The 16,782-nt window shown below is 40.0% G+C and overlaps 2 protein-coding genes across 9 annotated transcripts; one reads left to right on the top strand and one right to left on the bottom strand.

Annotated features, from left to right (window-relative positions):
- Positions 1–157: 157 nt before the first annotated feature.
- On the top strand, positions 158–826 carry LOC105687239 (COMM domain-containing protein 7-like). 2 transcript variants are annotated; one of them, XM_012402704.3, is made up of 3 exons: positions 158–253; positions 391–551; positions 622–826. In XM_012402704.3, the coding sequence occupies exons 2-3, from the start codon at positions 503–505 to the stop codon at positions 798–800; spliced, it is 228 nt and encodes a 75-aa protein (XP_012258127.2). In that variant the 5' UTR covers positions 158–253; positions 391–502; the 3' UTR covers positions 801–826. The 2 variants fall into 2 exon arrangements, with proteins under 2 accessions (XP_012258127.2, XP_048510930.1); XM_048654973.1 differs by lacking the exon at positions 158–253 and having other exon boundaries at positions 260–551.
- An 80-nt stretch (positions 827–906) lies between these two features.
- Positions 907–7,695, bottom strand: LOC105687396 (dual serine/threonine and tyrosine protein kinase-like). 7 transcript variants are annotated; one of them, XM_020853135.2, is made up of 6 exons: positions 6,407–6,756; positions 5,631–5,812; positions 3,059–5,491; positions 2,839–2,982; positions 2,094–2,180; positions 907–1,558 (listed from the first exon to the last, which is right to left on the bottom strand). In XM_020853135.2, the coding sequence occupies exons 2-6, from the start codon at positions 5,752–5,754 to the stop codon at positions 1,521–1,523; spliced, it is 2,826 nt and encodes a 941-aa protein (XP_020708794.2). In that variant the 5' UTR covers positions 5,755–5,812; positions 6,407–6,756; the 3' UTR covers positions 907–1,520. The 7 variants fall into 7 exon arrangements, 6 of the variants coding, with proteins under 6 accessions (XP_020708794.2, XP_012258459.2, XP_020708793.2 ...); XR_007278337.1 differs by having other exon boundaries at positions 2,094–2,982; XM_012403036.3 differs by lacking the exon at positions 2,094–2,180 and having other exon boundaries at positions 6,407–6,755.
- Between the last annotated feature and the right edge of the window lie 9,087 nt (positions 7,696–16,782).

Below are 16,782 nucleotides of genomic sequence, written 5' to 3'. Positions count from 1 at the left end.
GTTTTTGGAAATATAATATATGTATATGTCTATCATCGAATGTAACACGTGTCGGTATATTTCCTGTTATCAGTTATTCGATTTTTGAATAATTTTTCCAATGGAAAAACGACCAAATCTACAACCAATTGTCTTCATCCTACCAGGTCCTGCTGGTCAGTCAGTGATCTCCTATACCTACAGCGCGAAACCCGCTTCTTGCGCACAATTTTTTTATCACACCGCAGCCATATTGTCCGCCATTTTGCTACCAGTAAGTTTTTACAATTTTCCGGACAAGCAAGTCTTTGCTATCAGCAGAGATTTCCCGACTGACTGTCCGTTTTGATAAAAACAAACGCATGTTTTCTTTCTTTCTGTTTTGATATCACAATCCATAATTTTGAGTAGGAATTTGTGGTCTCGGGCCGAGGGGAAAACAAAGTAAGTTCGCAGCGCCAATAAAACATTTGACAAACGCCAAACGAAAAAGACGCGGGGAAATACGCGAAGAGGAAATAAAATGAATGTCGCTCCGAGTACGATCCTCGACGTTGATTGGAAATTCGGTGGTAAGTTTATGAATGAAAAATAAACCCATGAGAAACAGAATTTCGCTGATCGATTCGATTATTTGTACAGTGACCGCAGCCAGCAGCGAATCGGATAGATTGGGAAAAACTTTTCTCCAATTAAAATTGCTGGTCGATGAAGGGAATGGAAAAACTAGCAATATATTCACCGAAATGAACCTCGTGCAGTTTTACAAATTTCTACACGATTTGGAGAAGGCTAAGAGTAACCTTGAACTCTTGCAATAAATGTAATAATTATATCGTAAAGCGAACATGATTTCTGTAATTTTTTTATTAATCTTCAGCCCGCCCTTGGATTTTCATTGCAACAAATCATTCGATAAGACGACAATTAAAGAATTGAGAATGCATTTATTTCGGCATATGCAGATTAACACGTATATACTGAATTTACATAAAAATCTTTACATATATCTATATCTAATTTACATATATTTTTACCTTATGGGTATATCTATAGTATAAAAATTACAGTCGATCGAATTCAAATAATTACTATAAATTATGCAGATATGACTACAATGATATTGATCAAAAGATTTTTCAATGAGCTGAAATAACTGTTGAACTTTAACTCTTTCTTTTTTTTTTCTTCTCTGGTTCTTCTAAGCTTGTAAAATTGAAGATATACATTGGGATTTTTAAAATGAATGCAGATGAAGTTCGATACAATTTTGATCAGTCTTTTAAAAATATTTGACACCCAATTCTTCTCCTCACCGGTTCGCGTTTCTTTTTATATTTCTTTCTCGATTATCATAATTTTTTGATCGGTTTTTCTTACGACTGATTAGATATTCTAATAATTCTGGCAATTTAGATCACAGTTTTTTTGTTTGTTTTTCTTTTTTAATTTATTTTATACTCCTGTTCGCTTGCACTTCTTCTCTTGATAATAACGATCTGGTTCAACTTGGTACCGATATATTCCATTTGGTTATCGCATCACGGTTCTGTTTCTGATAGAGAAGAGTGATCATCATCTGAAATTATAAGTTAGAAAAAAAAACAATCACTGATGCGTACAGTAGGCGTCGTCTAAAGACTACTTTTTCTTGACATGGAATTCGTTATGATTCGAAAGATTTTTTAATAGAAAAGTGGACGCTCTTCTTTCTTTTTGATGTCAGCCATTTTGAAATGAATCAATACAAATGAAGACGTCAAAGCTGAGGAATGATGAAAACGGAAATTGATTATTTAATTTCAGAGAATAATTAATAACGTCATCCTGATTGATCAGAGAATTTGAATATGGCGATGATTACACAGTGAATAACAAATATCAACATTTTGGAATAAAAAATTCAAAAACATTTATTTATCAGGAGTAAGGAGTTATGTATAGTATACGACTTTCAGAAAGTTGGGATATACAAATTATACAGAAATTTTACAGCTTAATATTACCGTCAAAGTCCAGTCTATCAGATCAAGCGATTTAGATTTACCTAGATACAAATCGAAAGCATGAAAAAAAAAAATCAAAGTAAAGTAAAATAAATAAATGAGAAATACCTAATCGAAAACGAACGATGGATGAATTTGGCTGCAAATGACGCGTACGTCGGTAATTGATTTGAGAATCTTTTCTTTCTCCATCTACTGTAAAATTATGTATAAAATAATAATTTGTACTAACACATAGGAATAATAGAACAATTAGAATATGAAAATGAATAAACTACAAATGTGTTCTACGAGGATTATATTATATGCTTTTCGAAGCATTTGTAGCAATGATTGACAGTATTTTAGTGGTCAAGTTTTGAAACTGAGTTCAAGTACTGAGTGATGTACTGAGTTTTTGTTTCAGCAAAAATGCAACCTTTTAGTAAAATTGAAGCAAAAAAATATTGTCAAATTCGCTGATGTCCAAAGAATTAGTTGATGATTGTTTCTAAATTATATGAGAGAGCCTCGAAATCTCAAAGCAAAAAATAATGGTTGTAAAAAAAGGAACACAACAGAACAACAAAGAAAAGCTATGTACATAGATCTATAGTATTACATACAATCTAGTCTTAAAATTCTCGCATCTGGATGTACAAGTTAGGGCAAGTGCTAGCATGAAAAAAGTTAGTCATGTGGAGTACTGGGTGTTTCACAAATCTGCGAGGTCTCTTTTTTAAGGCACGTGTTTCAGCAGTAACTCCTCTTTGATTAAAAGGCTCTGTCAGTGATAGTGCCGGACTTTTTGTCAACGAAGAAGAAGAACGGCCCTCTCTGGACTTAAAGAAGTCGAGTTCTTTTTCAGACTTGCCTTGTTCGGCTCTGTGTCGAATCGATTCTAGTACAGGAAGTATCGCCCCTAATAAAGGTCTTCTAGACGGCTCTCCAGCCCAACACTGCTCCATCAGCGTCCAACATTCGGCGTCGAAATGATCCAAGCGTTCAGGTCTCAAACCTGGGGAGAAGAAAAATCATCAAGCCAATGTTAACTTCTCATTTTTATCTTATAATTTCCAATGTTATGCACTCACCTTTTCTGACATTAGTCCATAGCTGCTTTTTGTTATGGAATTGCTCAAAGGCAAAAGGAAGACGTACGTTTCCAGCGCATATATACCAGAAAAGAACTCCGAAAGCGTAAACATCAACGCTGCTGTCGTAATGACCAGATAAGAGTTCTGGGGCCATGTGGACCGGAGTACCAACAATGCTCCCTGACATCATGGCCTCTGGTATACAGAATCCAAGATCCGTAAGCTTAGCTCTGTTCTCCGTATCCAACAGCACGTTCTTCAACTTGATATCACGATGAACTAATCCCTGAGAATGGAGGTACCTTATCCCTTCGACGACGTCTATGGCTATCTGAATTCTTTCGAGCCAAGTTAGGCCTGCTCGGATTCCACAGTATAGATCTCTGCTCAGGCGATCGGTTACGAGTAAGACAGCAGCTGATAATCCACATCCTCCACCATAGGAATCGTCGACAACAGAACCACGCAGCTTGACTATTCGTTTGTGATCTGGAATAGATCTTGTTGAATAAAATTCCATCGCTAGGTCATTCCAGTGCTTGTCATCTGGTGGTACAACTGATTTCACTGCACATGGTCCTGGCGCACCACCCCATTTGTCGCAGGAGAATACAACACCATATTGACCTCTTCCGATCTCTTTCCCCTGTCTGGGTATGCCGTACTTCACCACATCGCTCATAGAAGTAGATTCAAGGGCAAGTCTAGCAAGTCTCGGGGCATGAAGTCTTCTGATCGCTACTCTATGCTCTTCGGTTCTTTCTAATTTACCAGAATAGTGATTTTCCAGGGATTGTAAGGCAGACTGAAATGAGTCATGGGATGATTTCACCTTGTCCCTGAATTGAGTCGCTATGGCTCTCGACAACCTTGCTGAGTTCAAGGAATTCAATATATCAATGGCAACCCTTCTTCTCCAGGAGGCATCGAGGACCGGGCTGGAAGACCATGGAAGAGGAAGCGTCCTCATCAGCTGTCTGAGCCTCTCCAAAAACGATTGAACTAATGAAGTTGAATTATCTGTCAGCTCTACGTTGTAAGCAGCGGAAAGTATCTGCTTTAAAGCGTCACTAGCCAGTAGACTGGTATCTTGGTCGTAACTTTTTTCTAAGCTCAACAAACATCTGTGCAGAGTTCCAACGAAGGTTTCCCGCATACAATCCAATGAAGTTACTAACTGCTTGGCTACTTCTTCGCTCAGAGTGCTGAGCAGCAGCCTCTGGACCTTCAACGTCGCTGCCCTGACTGTATCGCACCACTCATTCCTGTCACCTCTATCAAAACTGGTAGTACTCTCCTCATGGTATTTACTTTCTTTCTCATTAAGATCAGTCTTCATGTCGTCAATAACATTTTGTATGAGGTTGGTCACCTCCTCCTGTTTTTCACTGACAAGTTTCATAAGACTGTTGTAAAGCTCATTCTCCTTTCGACGGGCGTATTGTATTCGACGTGGTGTTATCTGTAGTTCTCTCGCCATGTCGAATGCACTTAGAATGAATTTTCTTAGACTGGTGGTGTGAACATCATTCAAAAGATTGCTCACGGTCACAAGGTAGTTTTGAAGACAACCCTCGGTGAACTCCAACACCTGGTCAATTTTCTGGCGAGAATTGATGAAGTGACTCGATCCTCCATAGTCTTTGCCGTCCAGCCAGGACAGTTGATCTACTTCAACGGATTCTTCCATCCGGAGAAAACCGAGACTCGCTATTTGGTTCAGCCACGTTACCCCAAGTAAGTTCATTTTTTCTATGTCGATATCTTCGACATCATTTTCAATTGAACTTGTACCATTTTGATACGTTGGCTCTTGTAGACGATGTTGTTCAGACTCTGTTAACTCTGTGTCTGTACTATCGATTAAAACGTTCTTAGTAGATGATACGAAGAGGACTGGACAGTCCGGATACGTTTCTTTCAAGTCTCTTAATTCTTCCAAATTTTCTTCAGACAACGGTTCGTCACCGAGTGCATAAAAGAATACTGGTAAAACTTTCAATATCCCATTAGAAAGCACCTTTGTGGCTCCATGATTAGGGGTAACAAATATCTGTACATCATCTTTTAACAGTGCCTTGTCTACTTTCACCTCCAGTACAGTAGGACAGTTCAAATCTTCGTTTTCAGATCTGGTCAGATCTTCAACCGAGAGCGTGTGCCAAATTTTTTCATTAGATTGCAGCCTTTCAACCACCTCGTATTCTAAGTTTAAAGTCAAACTGACATGATTTCTTTCTCCATAGCTGATTCTTATCCATCTCCAAGAACCCGAGCATATCGGCAGTATTGCACTGGATAAAAGGGTGTTCACCAATGTTGCTTTTGCGCGAGAATCTTGACCCAGAATTACAATAGCTGGTGGATCTTCGAGAATGTGAGAAATCCTGGACAGGATAAAAGGGGTGAGCAAGACCTCTTTTATGTTCTCTGAAAAAATATTTGAAATCGACGTTATGAGTTTAACGCGAATTCTTTTGCGCTCTTTTGAATCTTCTCCGTTTCATTCGAGCCATTGAATTTTAGTTTAGAAATTGTTAATTGATTGAAATAATTATCCGTAAATTACCATCAGGGAAGAAATTTTCAGCAGCAATAGCGTCCAGTGTCCTTTGAGTCTCTTTAAGAATACATCTCAGTTTTTTTCGATATCTGTAATACTTTCTGAATTCCAGTCGCAATTTGCTCACCATTTTTACGGTTACTAAGAGCAATTGCAATCAAATATCCGCAGGAGCTGTATTTCATATCCTGAAATTTACAATAAAAAGTAATAAAGTAAAGCTACAAGTCGCAATTCAAATTTTAGAACATATTTTTAGTGAATATCGCAATTTTCGTACTTCTACTTTTGAATATTTGAATTTCCGTAATGGCCGCAAGACGATCGCATAGACTTCAATTGTTATTTCACTTCTTCAGCGAGGTTATGTTTGACCTTGCGAAGATTGAAATATTTTATTATTTCGCTTAAAATTCCAGGCGTTTATTCAAAAATTATGAAATGCGACATAAAGTTGTCTCAAAAATGTCAAATATGCTTATGAAAAGATAATAGCTCTAATTGTAATGGAAGTTATAAACTCCGATTGCATGCATATTTGAAAAAAACAAATGCTAGTCGTCGCAGAGAAGTCATTATTTTTAAATCTTATTAGAAGTCTATGCGATAAATCGCTGAGATTTCGAAAATTAATCAAAAATTCTGATAAAATTATGCACATAAATATATATTTACACGAGACGAGAAAAGTAGAATATATCATGGAATTGCATCATCGATAAATTGATGAATTACAGATCGCAGAATATTGCTGATTAATTTTATATTATTTTTTTACACACCCGATCGAGACGATAAATTATTTTCATTTACGCGATCTTGAACTTCCTTAAGAAAAGAAACACCGTTGAACACAGCTGATTTTCACTCCTCCCTAAAATAAACGCTTCCATAATCCACTCGGCACAGATCTACACAAACCAAAGTACGAAATGGACAAGTCCACGATAATTCGCTCCGTAAGTAAAGTAGCATGAAAATTTTCGAGTTTGCAGGGAATCTAGTGCCTCTTCGTCGACGAGGCTTCAGAAAGCGAATATTTCCACGATTACTAGTAATTGGTCAAGTTGTCGGATGCCTCGACGTAACCATTAGCGTCCGCTGGTAAACTACGTACAATTATGTAGCGGATTTTATAAAATCAATAATTACCACTTCGTGTATATCAGTTAATTTATGAGCATAATAAAAGTCAAATGTTTTTTTTATTATTTTTCAACGAGACGCACACGAATGTCGGCTAATAATGTAACCGTCATGCACATTGTGTAATTTTTTATTGCGGTTCGCACTGAAAAAAAAAAAAAAAAAGAAAAAAAAAAAATAGAAGAAAAAAAGAATCCCCGCCATTTGTGTCTATAATCGAGGATGTGCAAATATACCATCGTATAATCTCCGTGAACGTGAGTCATGGCCGCAAATAGTATAGTGTATGCATTCTTGTTTGAATTCTACGTTCAAATTTTCATAGAAAAATGATAATTGGTATTTGTAACGACTAATATCTTCTATCGGGGTAGGCAAACACTTTGTATTCAGTTCTGAATTTTCGTAGCCGGATTTCTCGGGCGAAATTTCAACGCTGCAATTTTTGTAGCCATCACGTATCACAAGTTCGACGACAAATTCAATGAATTTTTTTCTACCAATCGCCGTCTTTTACCTGGCAATTTGCCTGTAATAATTTGCGGGCAAATGAACACTTTAACGAAGAGGAGATCGAAAGTTTGAAGAAAAATCGACGATCGAAAAGCAGATGAAATTGCTGGCGACGTTTGGAGTTTGTAAGAGCATCCGGTAAAGGGTAAAACGAGGGGGAAAAAAAAAGGGAAAGTAAAAATACAGAGAAGAACACTCATACCTTTATCGACCGTCAAAGGAACGAAACAAAATGTACGAAGGAAACGGTTAATTAAAATTGACACTCGATTGTCAAGCGGAGTATTTCGGAAAATGATACGAACGTTCAAAGGCACACACTCGAGGCTCTTTTTCTTTTTTTTTTACTCTTATTTCTAACGTGCGAAAAAATCAATCAAAAGACAAGAATAATAAATTGAGAAAAGACGATGCTTTACGGTTAAAACTTGGTTGAGATATGGGAAAGAATTTTGCTGCAACACTCGGCTGGTTCTTTGCAACAACTTTGCGATTTGAGGTCAGTAACGATGCATTCCCACTTTGCCCGCAGTGTTAAAAATAAAAAATTGAATTATGTGTGGAATTAATAATTACGGTTCAATCATCTACGAGTCAAGTTGATGTGGAAATGCAATAATTATGCGATAAACTCGTCCAATTGTTTTCCATGATTTAAAAATAATATTAAAACAAAAAAAACAAAAAAAAAAAAGAAACCGCGTGCGTCTGCGTAAACAATAATTATCGCACAGATAATAGCGAATCCGACTGAATTTTTGACGATAAGAATGAAATCTTCTCGTCGCCGCTCACTTGATCGGTCAAAATCATCCACACTCTCAATTTCCAACTCACCGAAGTCATCGGTATCCATATAATTACCTTCTATCTTTCTTTTGTCATCTCAATTTTTTTATACGATGCAAAAATTTTACCAGATTTTCTTGTTTATCCACGATTTTTCCCCGCAGGTACTTCAACCGACTGAGGGTAGTTCGACCGAGCGTAGGGTAGAAAGGGAGCTTTTTTATCGACGCAAAGGTCGCTGACTTATCAACGTCATCGACAAGTCCTTCGTACCTTGTTACCATTTTTTTTTTTTTTCACGAGCGTACAATTGTGGATGATAAAACGAACTTACCCCAGGATCAGAAACAGTCTCGCGTAGCCGACCGATGGTAGAGAGGGTTTCTTTCGACCGACGAAAATATTACCCCAAATATTGGCCGTATTCAAGATAAGCATCGCTCAGATGTCCCACGAATACCGAATAATCTGTTCAATGTCCTCATCGCAAGTGTTTGCGATGAATGACGACAATGAATCGGAAAATGATCAACGGGACGAAATGAATCGGGAAATTCAGAAAAATGATGTATTCTTTTTTTTCGTGTGAAAAAGTAGCCGATGATGAAGAGAAAGGGGTGTTGATCGTCGATCCTTATTTCGGTTTGGATCGCGTCGTATCCGTCGAATAAAATAATGCTGGCGGTCGTAAAGATGACGAGCAACGATCGTCTTGGATTAACAAGTTACTAAGAAAGGATTTGCAAAAAGAAGAAAGTAAAACTGAGATGATACTTTAATCTTTGGGTACGCACAACACGACAACGATAGTAATAAGTCTGAGGTCTGAGCTTCACGCGGAGTAGATAGGGAAATCGCCTCTCGAAACATTAAAGAAGAAACGTAGAGAAGGAGAAAAAAAAGGATAAAAACGAAGGAGGAAAGAGAGAGAGAGAAAAAAAAAAAATGGAATCGTTAATCTAAGAGATGCTAAGGTATACAATATGCCAGCTGGGCGGGGTTGTTCGTTATTTGAAAAGTACAGTATAAACCAGTAGGAGAACGATACGATGCGACACGATATGAACGGAGCGGGCGGAAGGAAGACGAGAAAATAGAATTGAGAGAAGAGAGAAAACGTAAAAAGGGGCTGTAAGGACTTTCGGCGTGGAGTCGCGACTCTTTGATCAAACTCCGACGGTCCGCCAGTCGGGTTTCCACCCCCCTCCCCCGGCTAGTATAACCGAACACTAAACGCGTACTGATCTCTCGGCTTCTTTTTCTCTCATAAATATGGAGTACCTTAAACAATTCCGCGAGCCATCTAATTGACGCGTCATAAATAAAGGAAGATCAAAAAATCGAGAATAAATATCAAACATATACACGTTGTGAGATAAAGGGTGCCGCCGACTATGGGGGACAGGATTTTTTTCTCTTTCCCAGTTTTGGATTCCAAGATTTTGAAAATATTCGAAATCCGAACCGACCAACGAATTCGCGTGGACGAACTCTTCGTCGGTCGGAAATCAGAAGAACTCCGAAGAACTGGCAGAGATTATTGAGAATCAAAGATTTGCTACAGATCACGTTCGATTCGCATTGGAAAAAAAAAAAGAAAAAAGGATGAAAAAAAAAGAAGTAAATCACGTAGAGATATGTAATGAATATTACAACGGGGATAAAAACGCGGATAAATTTGATGGGGGAATTTGAAATGACTTATCAAGTGTCATCGTCGTATACCTCACACTACGACGAAGAGGAAGAGAAAAAAAACAAAAAAAAAAAAATGAAAAGGAAAACGGGAACGGGAGAAAAAAATCGTAACGAACAACGTCGCGCACTCTTTGGCACTCCGATTCGAATACGTATTATAAAAAAAAAAAGAAATGAGAGAGAAAAGAAAAAAAAAAAAAGAAAAATAATATGACTGATCTCCTGTCTGTTGAAGATCGGCACAGATCAAAGACCCTCGGGGGTTATCCGCGGGCCAACCTCCTCGTTCGTCCCTTTTTTTCTCTCTTTTTCTCATTTTGCGTGTCGTTCCATTTCTGATTCGGTTCCTCTGTTTTTTTTTTTTTTTTTCTTTTTTTCGCCAACTTCCTTCTCTCTATTTCCCTCTTTCTTTTTCACTCGCGCTGCCCTCGCGTACGCTTACACTCCACTCGTTCTAGAGTGGCGTCAACTTGAATCCCGGAACAAGAATAAAGAATCGATTGCCTCATGCGTGAAACGATGCCACTGCAAACAATCCTGATTTGTTTAGGGTATATATATACCGTATACCGTAGGCGATTCCCCTGATGATGCCGATGCATACAATTTTCTATGGTATAAACACGTACGTGTACCTACCTAAGTATATAACCCATACGCGGTACGACCTACCGGGTTTCATCGCTCTGACCGGCAATTTATTTTATGTTTGTTCTTTTTATTTTTTCCTATTTTTCATCCTTTTTTGTTTTCATGTCTCAGATTCTGACCAGTGCGCCCGTCATTAAAATACACGGAAAGTAAGACGGAATGTTCGGATCGGCAGTCAGTCCCACTGGGGGCGATTCGTTCTTCTTTTCATTTATTTTTTTTTCTCTGAAAAAAAGTCAATTTTTCGTTTTTTTTTCTGATTTATCTGAAAATAGGAACACGGAAATTTATTGCGATCGGGTTTGATCTCAGATCCGATTTTCCTCTCGTCCTTCGTCCCCGCGCCGAACCGGCACGAGATGAATTTTGCAAATCAAATCGAAGCTCCTGTAATTATTATCGCCGGTGTTGAGGAAAAATATATTTCCTCGTACACGCGAGTTCGCGTATTTCGGTGCAGGAATTACGGGATAACGAGCTTATCCCGATCTGGGAGGGCGTCGAGTCGGATAGTCGGCCGGAAATCCTAGCCGGTCGCTTTGGTTTTAGACGCGGGGATATACACCGCGAGAATTCACCCTGGGGCCAGGGGAGATGCTGATCCGATAATTAGCCAATTAGCTGCACGGGGGCGTCGTACATGCGACGAAGCGATACGCTTTCGCCATTCTCATAACGATAACGCGTGTCGCCTCATACCGCCTCCCGAACTTGGCTAATTTTCCAATTCCCACCAATCGACTCGCGGGGTGCAAATCGGCCGGATTATACGCGGATTGTGAATACGAGCCCCGGTTTTTGATCCCGAAACGCTCCGATATCTTTGCGAAATAACTTCGCGATCGAAATTTTCGACGAAAAAAATTCTTTCGTCAAATTTTTGTGATGCGATTTTCTTTGACCACAGTTTTTTTCATCCACGTACGATACGATCGCCGTTTTTTTTTTACAGAATCCGCACCGAGGACTGATCAACAAAATGGAGAATTTTTTTCGTTGAAATCTTTGGATCGGCTACCGAGGTAGGGGGTGGATCAGTTTTTGCTTTCAACAAAACTTTCCGGCTGCCATCGCAGCGCAGGTTGCTGAAAAGCTGAAAGCTCGGTGCGAATGAGGATCGAGGATGCGGTTCAGGGGGGGGGGAGGATGAAAACTCAGGTTTTCAGGGTTGGCTTTTTTAGGCCCCCCTCATATTTTTCAACGTCTGGTAAAAAAAAAAAAATCCCGCCAATCGGGACCGTCGCTCTCTTTTGCCTCGCTCCTCTTCCTCGCGTTTTCGTTGCGTAGAAGAAAAAAAAAACAACAAAAAAAAAAAACAAAAAACCGCGAACCACGAATGTATTTTTTGTCTCGCCGAGGACCGGGTGGTTCCAAAAATGGAAGACTCGTGTCTCGATTTTCGCAAAACTTTGCGATTTTTGTTTGATTTAATTTTCGATCCGTTCCATCCGACGTGTTCGTGGTTGAAATCTGAAAATTCTAGGGCCGTTACTGCGTCGGTTTGATGCGGAACGGGGAGAGTATGGAGACTGCGGAGTATTCCGTCGGGTTTGGTTTGGTCGGTTGGATGGATTCCTCATTACCGAGAGCGTTCTATTCACACCTTGTTTCCCCCCCCCCCCCCCCCCCGTTAGCGAGTGATGGGTACGAACTGTCCGATGATTCGCGAACAAAATAGAAACCCACAGTTTCTCGTCTCTTTTTCAAACAGCGGGTAAAAGCCGGAAAAGCGATGGAAAAAAAAAAAAAAAAAAAAAAGAGGATGGACGAGGATCGTTTTAGCCGAGAGTGCGACCCGGCTCGCGGATTTCGCGATTATTTTTCACCGTACGTTCATGAAGTAAGCAATTTTTATGGGATTGCAAATGACAGGTGGGCAGGTGGGACGTCAGAATCGCGAGCGCTTTTTTTTTTGGCTCACATTTTCCTCATATCATTTTAATATCGTGCGCAGAACTTTAAGCTTTTGCTACATCGTCGTACCGCGAATATTATACGTATACAACGGGAATTCGGATCACGCGGAGCGTGCGAGTATCTCGCGGGTTTGTAAGTATATCGGCGGGTCGTATTTTGTCTGGAGAAATGTGAAAACTGAGTTTAATGATTTATCTATAATAACGAAGAGCGCGCGGTGTACGGCGTCGATTTCTCTGCAAGACGTATCGCGGATGACGTATACGTATATATCAAGGATCGTCAGGGTCTTCCACTTCCCATTTTATTCTTCTTCTTCTCATTCCTTTTTTTCGTATCGTTTTCACGTTTCTTTTTTCTCCCTTATTCCGTCACGTATCGTCTCGTCTTTCGCTATTTTCAAAGAGTTTTCTATATTTTTTTTCACCAGATTTCATACATAATAACGGGCAGCTTTTGTCAAACTTCGAGTATCGGAAGGGTCTCTCTCGAGGGCCCATTCTCGTATCGACACCAGTTGCAAATTGTCGCCAGAAATTCTTCTTTTTTTTTTTTACCTTTTTTTCACTATAACGACGAACGATCGATCGTTACTAGAAATTTGTATTTTCTCTTTCACGCGTCGAAAATCTGTAGAGCCATTAAAATGGCGAGTGTAACTATTTTTTCGTTTTTCAATCTTCCGTTCAAGTGAAAGAAAAAAAAAAAAAAAAAAACAGTCTTCGTCGATTCTGAAATCGTTTGTTCGTTTGATAAATTTTTCGGTTTTCTGCCTGCACACCGATCTACGTAACGTACGCGATGCGTGTGTGTTACGGGTTGAGTGTACGTAGCCGGAAAAAGCGAAAGAAGAGATCTGAAAAAAAAAAAGAAAATAATAATTTACGAAGAGGGTGAACCGCATGTTCATGGCAAACACGAACATATGCTCTCGCACCCTCTGGCGAAATTTGTTGTACCGGCGGCGATTCCGACCTTGAAAATTCAAAGTCCGATTTCAACGAGATGTTTTTTTTTATCGGGTAATTTTCGTCGACGAAGAAGGAATTTAGCTTCCATTTTTTCCCCCCGGTTTCGACGGTCTCGAAAATTTTTTTCGTTTCGTCTTCTTTTATTTTTAGATCGATGAGAGAAATATACCTTTCACTTACGCGATGCTGGAATAAAAAAAAAAAAAGAAGGGGGTAAAAAAACGAAGAAGAAACGTAAAAAGAGATAACTTTTTGTACATCGAAGCGTGGCATGATAAAGGCATTGAATTCATACGTATTCTACAATGTACCGATTCCGTTGCCGCGACTTGTAAATATATATATATATATATATATGTATGTACGCGGAGTTCATTCGTCGGATAATAAAATCAGAATATTTTTGCTAATTAAGTGGAAAAATGTAATAACAGACAACCGAACTCCTCCTTCCCCCCCGATTTCATTCCTTCGTCGTACTCCCCACCGCCGTTTTCTACACTTGACTTGATAAACTTCAAGTTTCAATATAAATGAACTCGCCTCGCACAAACACACAAACTTCGTACCGATTCACCCATCCAACGATACGTCGAATCGTGCACTTCCATCTTCCTTTTTTTTTTTTTTTTTTTTACTTCTTCTGCTTTAGAGTTGAAATATTTTTTTCCCCTCTTTTCTTTTTTTTTCTCTTCGATCAAATACTCGCGAAATCATGTAGGCGAAACAAAAAATTAATTCGAACCGGGGGTGCACATTTTCGTCGATCTTCGAAATTTTTGATTTCCTTTTTCTATTTCACGTGTTCTGATCCTTGAGCAGTTGGGTGTCTGAAATTTCGAGACTCATTTCTCGAGGATCCAAATTAGAGGAAAAAAAAAATTGTCTCGTCGAAAACTGGCGGATAAAAAAAAAGAGAAGAAACGGGACGATATTAGCTCCCGAGCGTACGTTTATTCTGTACACGTAATACGATGATTACGGGGTTCTTTTTTACATTTGAAAATTTGGAACATGGTCGCAAACGTGTGAGCGGTACGCATACGCCGTTCGCCCATGTAGCGGCTGTACCCCGAGGGTTCATCAAATGGGCAACGATCCGATCATCCGCGTTTTAAAACTTGGGGGGGGACGGCGTTCGATGGCGCACGTCGGAAATTTGTATCGCGTACCGTGACGTATAAATTTTCTACTATATCCCCGCCGTACCCAAGTTGTATCTGATCTGCGATATAATAGAGAGAAGAATCACGCTCGCGTTGCAGCTTATTTTCGAGTGGAAGGGGCCCTTCCTGTCCATCTTTCTTTTCCCCTCACTCCTCCGTATCTCAACCATTTTTTTTTTTCTTTCCTTTTTCTTTCTTTCTCCGAAACGAATTTTATTCTTCGACTAAACGAGAAAAATCCGTGTCCATTTGTTGGAATTTTATTTCATCGTCGCCGAAAAGAGTTTTGTTCGTTCCTTTTTTTGTTTTTTTTCTCTCAACTTTTCGAGTTTTCGCGCGCGAAATCGAGCGAAAAACAAAGAAACGCGGAATGTCATTGGTGCGCGGCAGCACCGTGAGGGGATTCCCCGGATTAGCTAAGTTTTATGGTTTCGTAGGTTAGGCCGATTCGCGGATAGAAACAGCCCCGGGTACGCGAAGCGACGTTGGAAGGGACGTTGCCGAGGTGTTTGCCTCCGGACGAATGTATTTCGGATCGGGGGAGGAGGGGGAGGGGGAGGTTGAACCGGGGTTTTGCGGGGGTGTTGCCGGAAAACGCTTAGCGAGATTGCAGGCGACAATACAACAATGGAGAGGCGTGACATACGCCCCGATCACCGAGCTCGACAGCCGTTGAAATCTCGCCAATTCAAGGGAACTCGGCTGCGAACTTGCACCACCGCGTACACGCACCCTTGTAATACAGATATAAACCCGACCGTATGCAGAAACCTCGACGACGACGACGACACCCCCAAACCCCCAACCCACCCCCATATGTACTTCCACAAACCACATCTTTGTAATACCAGATCTTTTTTTATTTTCTTCTCAATTTTTTTCTCATTGTCAGAACTGCTTCGTTTGTTTTACGCGGACGGAACAATTTTTTCAGACCCCCGAACACCCCGTCGACGACGTTTTTTTCCTTTTTTTTTTGTTTTTTTTTTTTTACCCTCCCAATATCTGACGTCGATGAAAAATTTGAGGAAAAGCGAAACGAAAGAGAAAGATGGCGGTGAATTTTCAAATTCGTTCGTTTTTTATCTCGACTTCTTCCACCGCGGGCAGCGTAAGGTTTCCGGATAAAAATTCGAGGAGAAGGGGGAAAAAACTGAGGGGAAGAGGGAAAATGTTGTGTTTTTTTTTTCTTCTCTCGTACACGTCAGTCGCAGACTCCACTAAATACCGATTACCGGTCTTTATAATTCTCACACCAATCCCATTCTCCTCTTAACGCACTCCGTCCTGCGATGATGTGGTGGTCGCTCGGTCGCTCGCTCGGTCGTTCGTTCGTTCGTTTTCCCCTCGGGTCGCGTGCTTCAAAATCCCCGTTCTCCGGCCTCTATTAAATTAAATTCGACCCTAAATTTGACGTTACGTCGTCCCGTTAAGTTAACTTAACTTAAGAGTTACGGCTCTAGCTTCGCTCGCGGCTTCCGTTGGTTCATCCGAATTTTTGGTGCCAAAACGAAAACCGAAAACCGAACTCCTCAAAATCCAACGTAGACGTTCGTTGTCAGCCCCCACCCCTTTCGTGGCGTACGTTGAACACGGACGCGGAAAAAGATCTCTTCGATTTCACGTTGCTGATGCGACGGAAAAATAATTCGCGTGGTGCTGATAGTTTCGCAGCGACTTCGGACGCCGTCGTTCGAACCTCCTCGATCAAAAGCTCGGCTTTCCCGTCCCTCTTTCTCTTTCGATTCGTACACGCGCGGGCCAATTGTGCATCGGCGGTCGCGATTATTGTTGTCCACCCTATTATGTCGTGACGACGGGAAAAAAAACAAAAAGAAGAAAAAAAAAAAAGAAAGAAAGAAAAAAAAAATGGAGGAAAAAGTAATACAAAACTGGGGTCAGAAACACACCTAACTTCATTGAAATAATTTTATTATTATACACCTACTCGTATGAATTCTCTATTGATCGGTTGCGATCGGTCACGTGCCAATATTTTATTGTTCCTTTAAGCTTTTTTAATTACATCCGCCGAACAAAAGATCGTGTAATTAAGTAATCGGGACAAGTGATTATACGTATGGAGCTATGAGGAAAAAAATAAAGGTCGCAACCGGCGGAACCGAATTCTGAAAAAATTGGTTTTATTTTTGTTTTCAGGAACGGTTGTTAGAAGGGGAAAAAAAATCGCAACGATTTTTGAGGGTTACGTCCTTGCGGCTCGCGGCCTAATATGTGCGGGTCCCGTAGGATTTTGAGGAAAGCATTCCGGGCTCAGAATCATAATGGAATTATTAGAGGCAAAAA

Source organism: Athalia rosae, chromosome 5, assembly GCF_917208135.1.
Source record: "Athalia rosae chromosome 5, iyAthRosa1.1, whole genome shotgun sequence".
NCBI lineage: Eukaryota > Metazoa > Arthropoda > Insecta > Hymenoptera > Athaliidae > Athalia > Athalia rosae.
This window is presented reverse-complemented; position numbering and strand designations above follow the sequence as displayed.

What these genes read in the sequence shown, in the direction of transcription:
- LOC105687239 (XM_012402704.3), top strand. Translation starts at nt 503, where the DNA reads ATGAATGTCGCTCCGAGTACGATCCTCGACGTTGATTGGAAATTCGGT. An exon ending in CGTTGATTGGAAATTCGGTG is followed by an intron (nt 552 to 621) that starts GTAAGTTTATGA and finishes TTATTTGTACAG; the next exon opens with TGACCGCAGCCAGCAGCGAA.
- LOC105687396 (XM_012403034.3), bottom strand. Translation starts at nt 5,754, where the DNA reads ATGGTGAGCAAATTGCGACTGGAATTCAGAAAGTATTACAGATATCGA. An exon ending in TGAAAATTTCTTCCCTGATG is followed by an intron (nt 5,492 to 5,630) that starts GTAATTTACGGA and finishes ATATTTTTTCAG; the next exon opens with AGAACATAAAAGAGGTCTTG. An exon ending in ATGGACTAATGTCAGAAAAG is followed by an intron (nt 2,983 to 3,058) that starts GTGAGTGCATAA and finishes TCTTCTCCCCAG; the next exon opens with GTTTGAGACCTGAACGCTTG.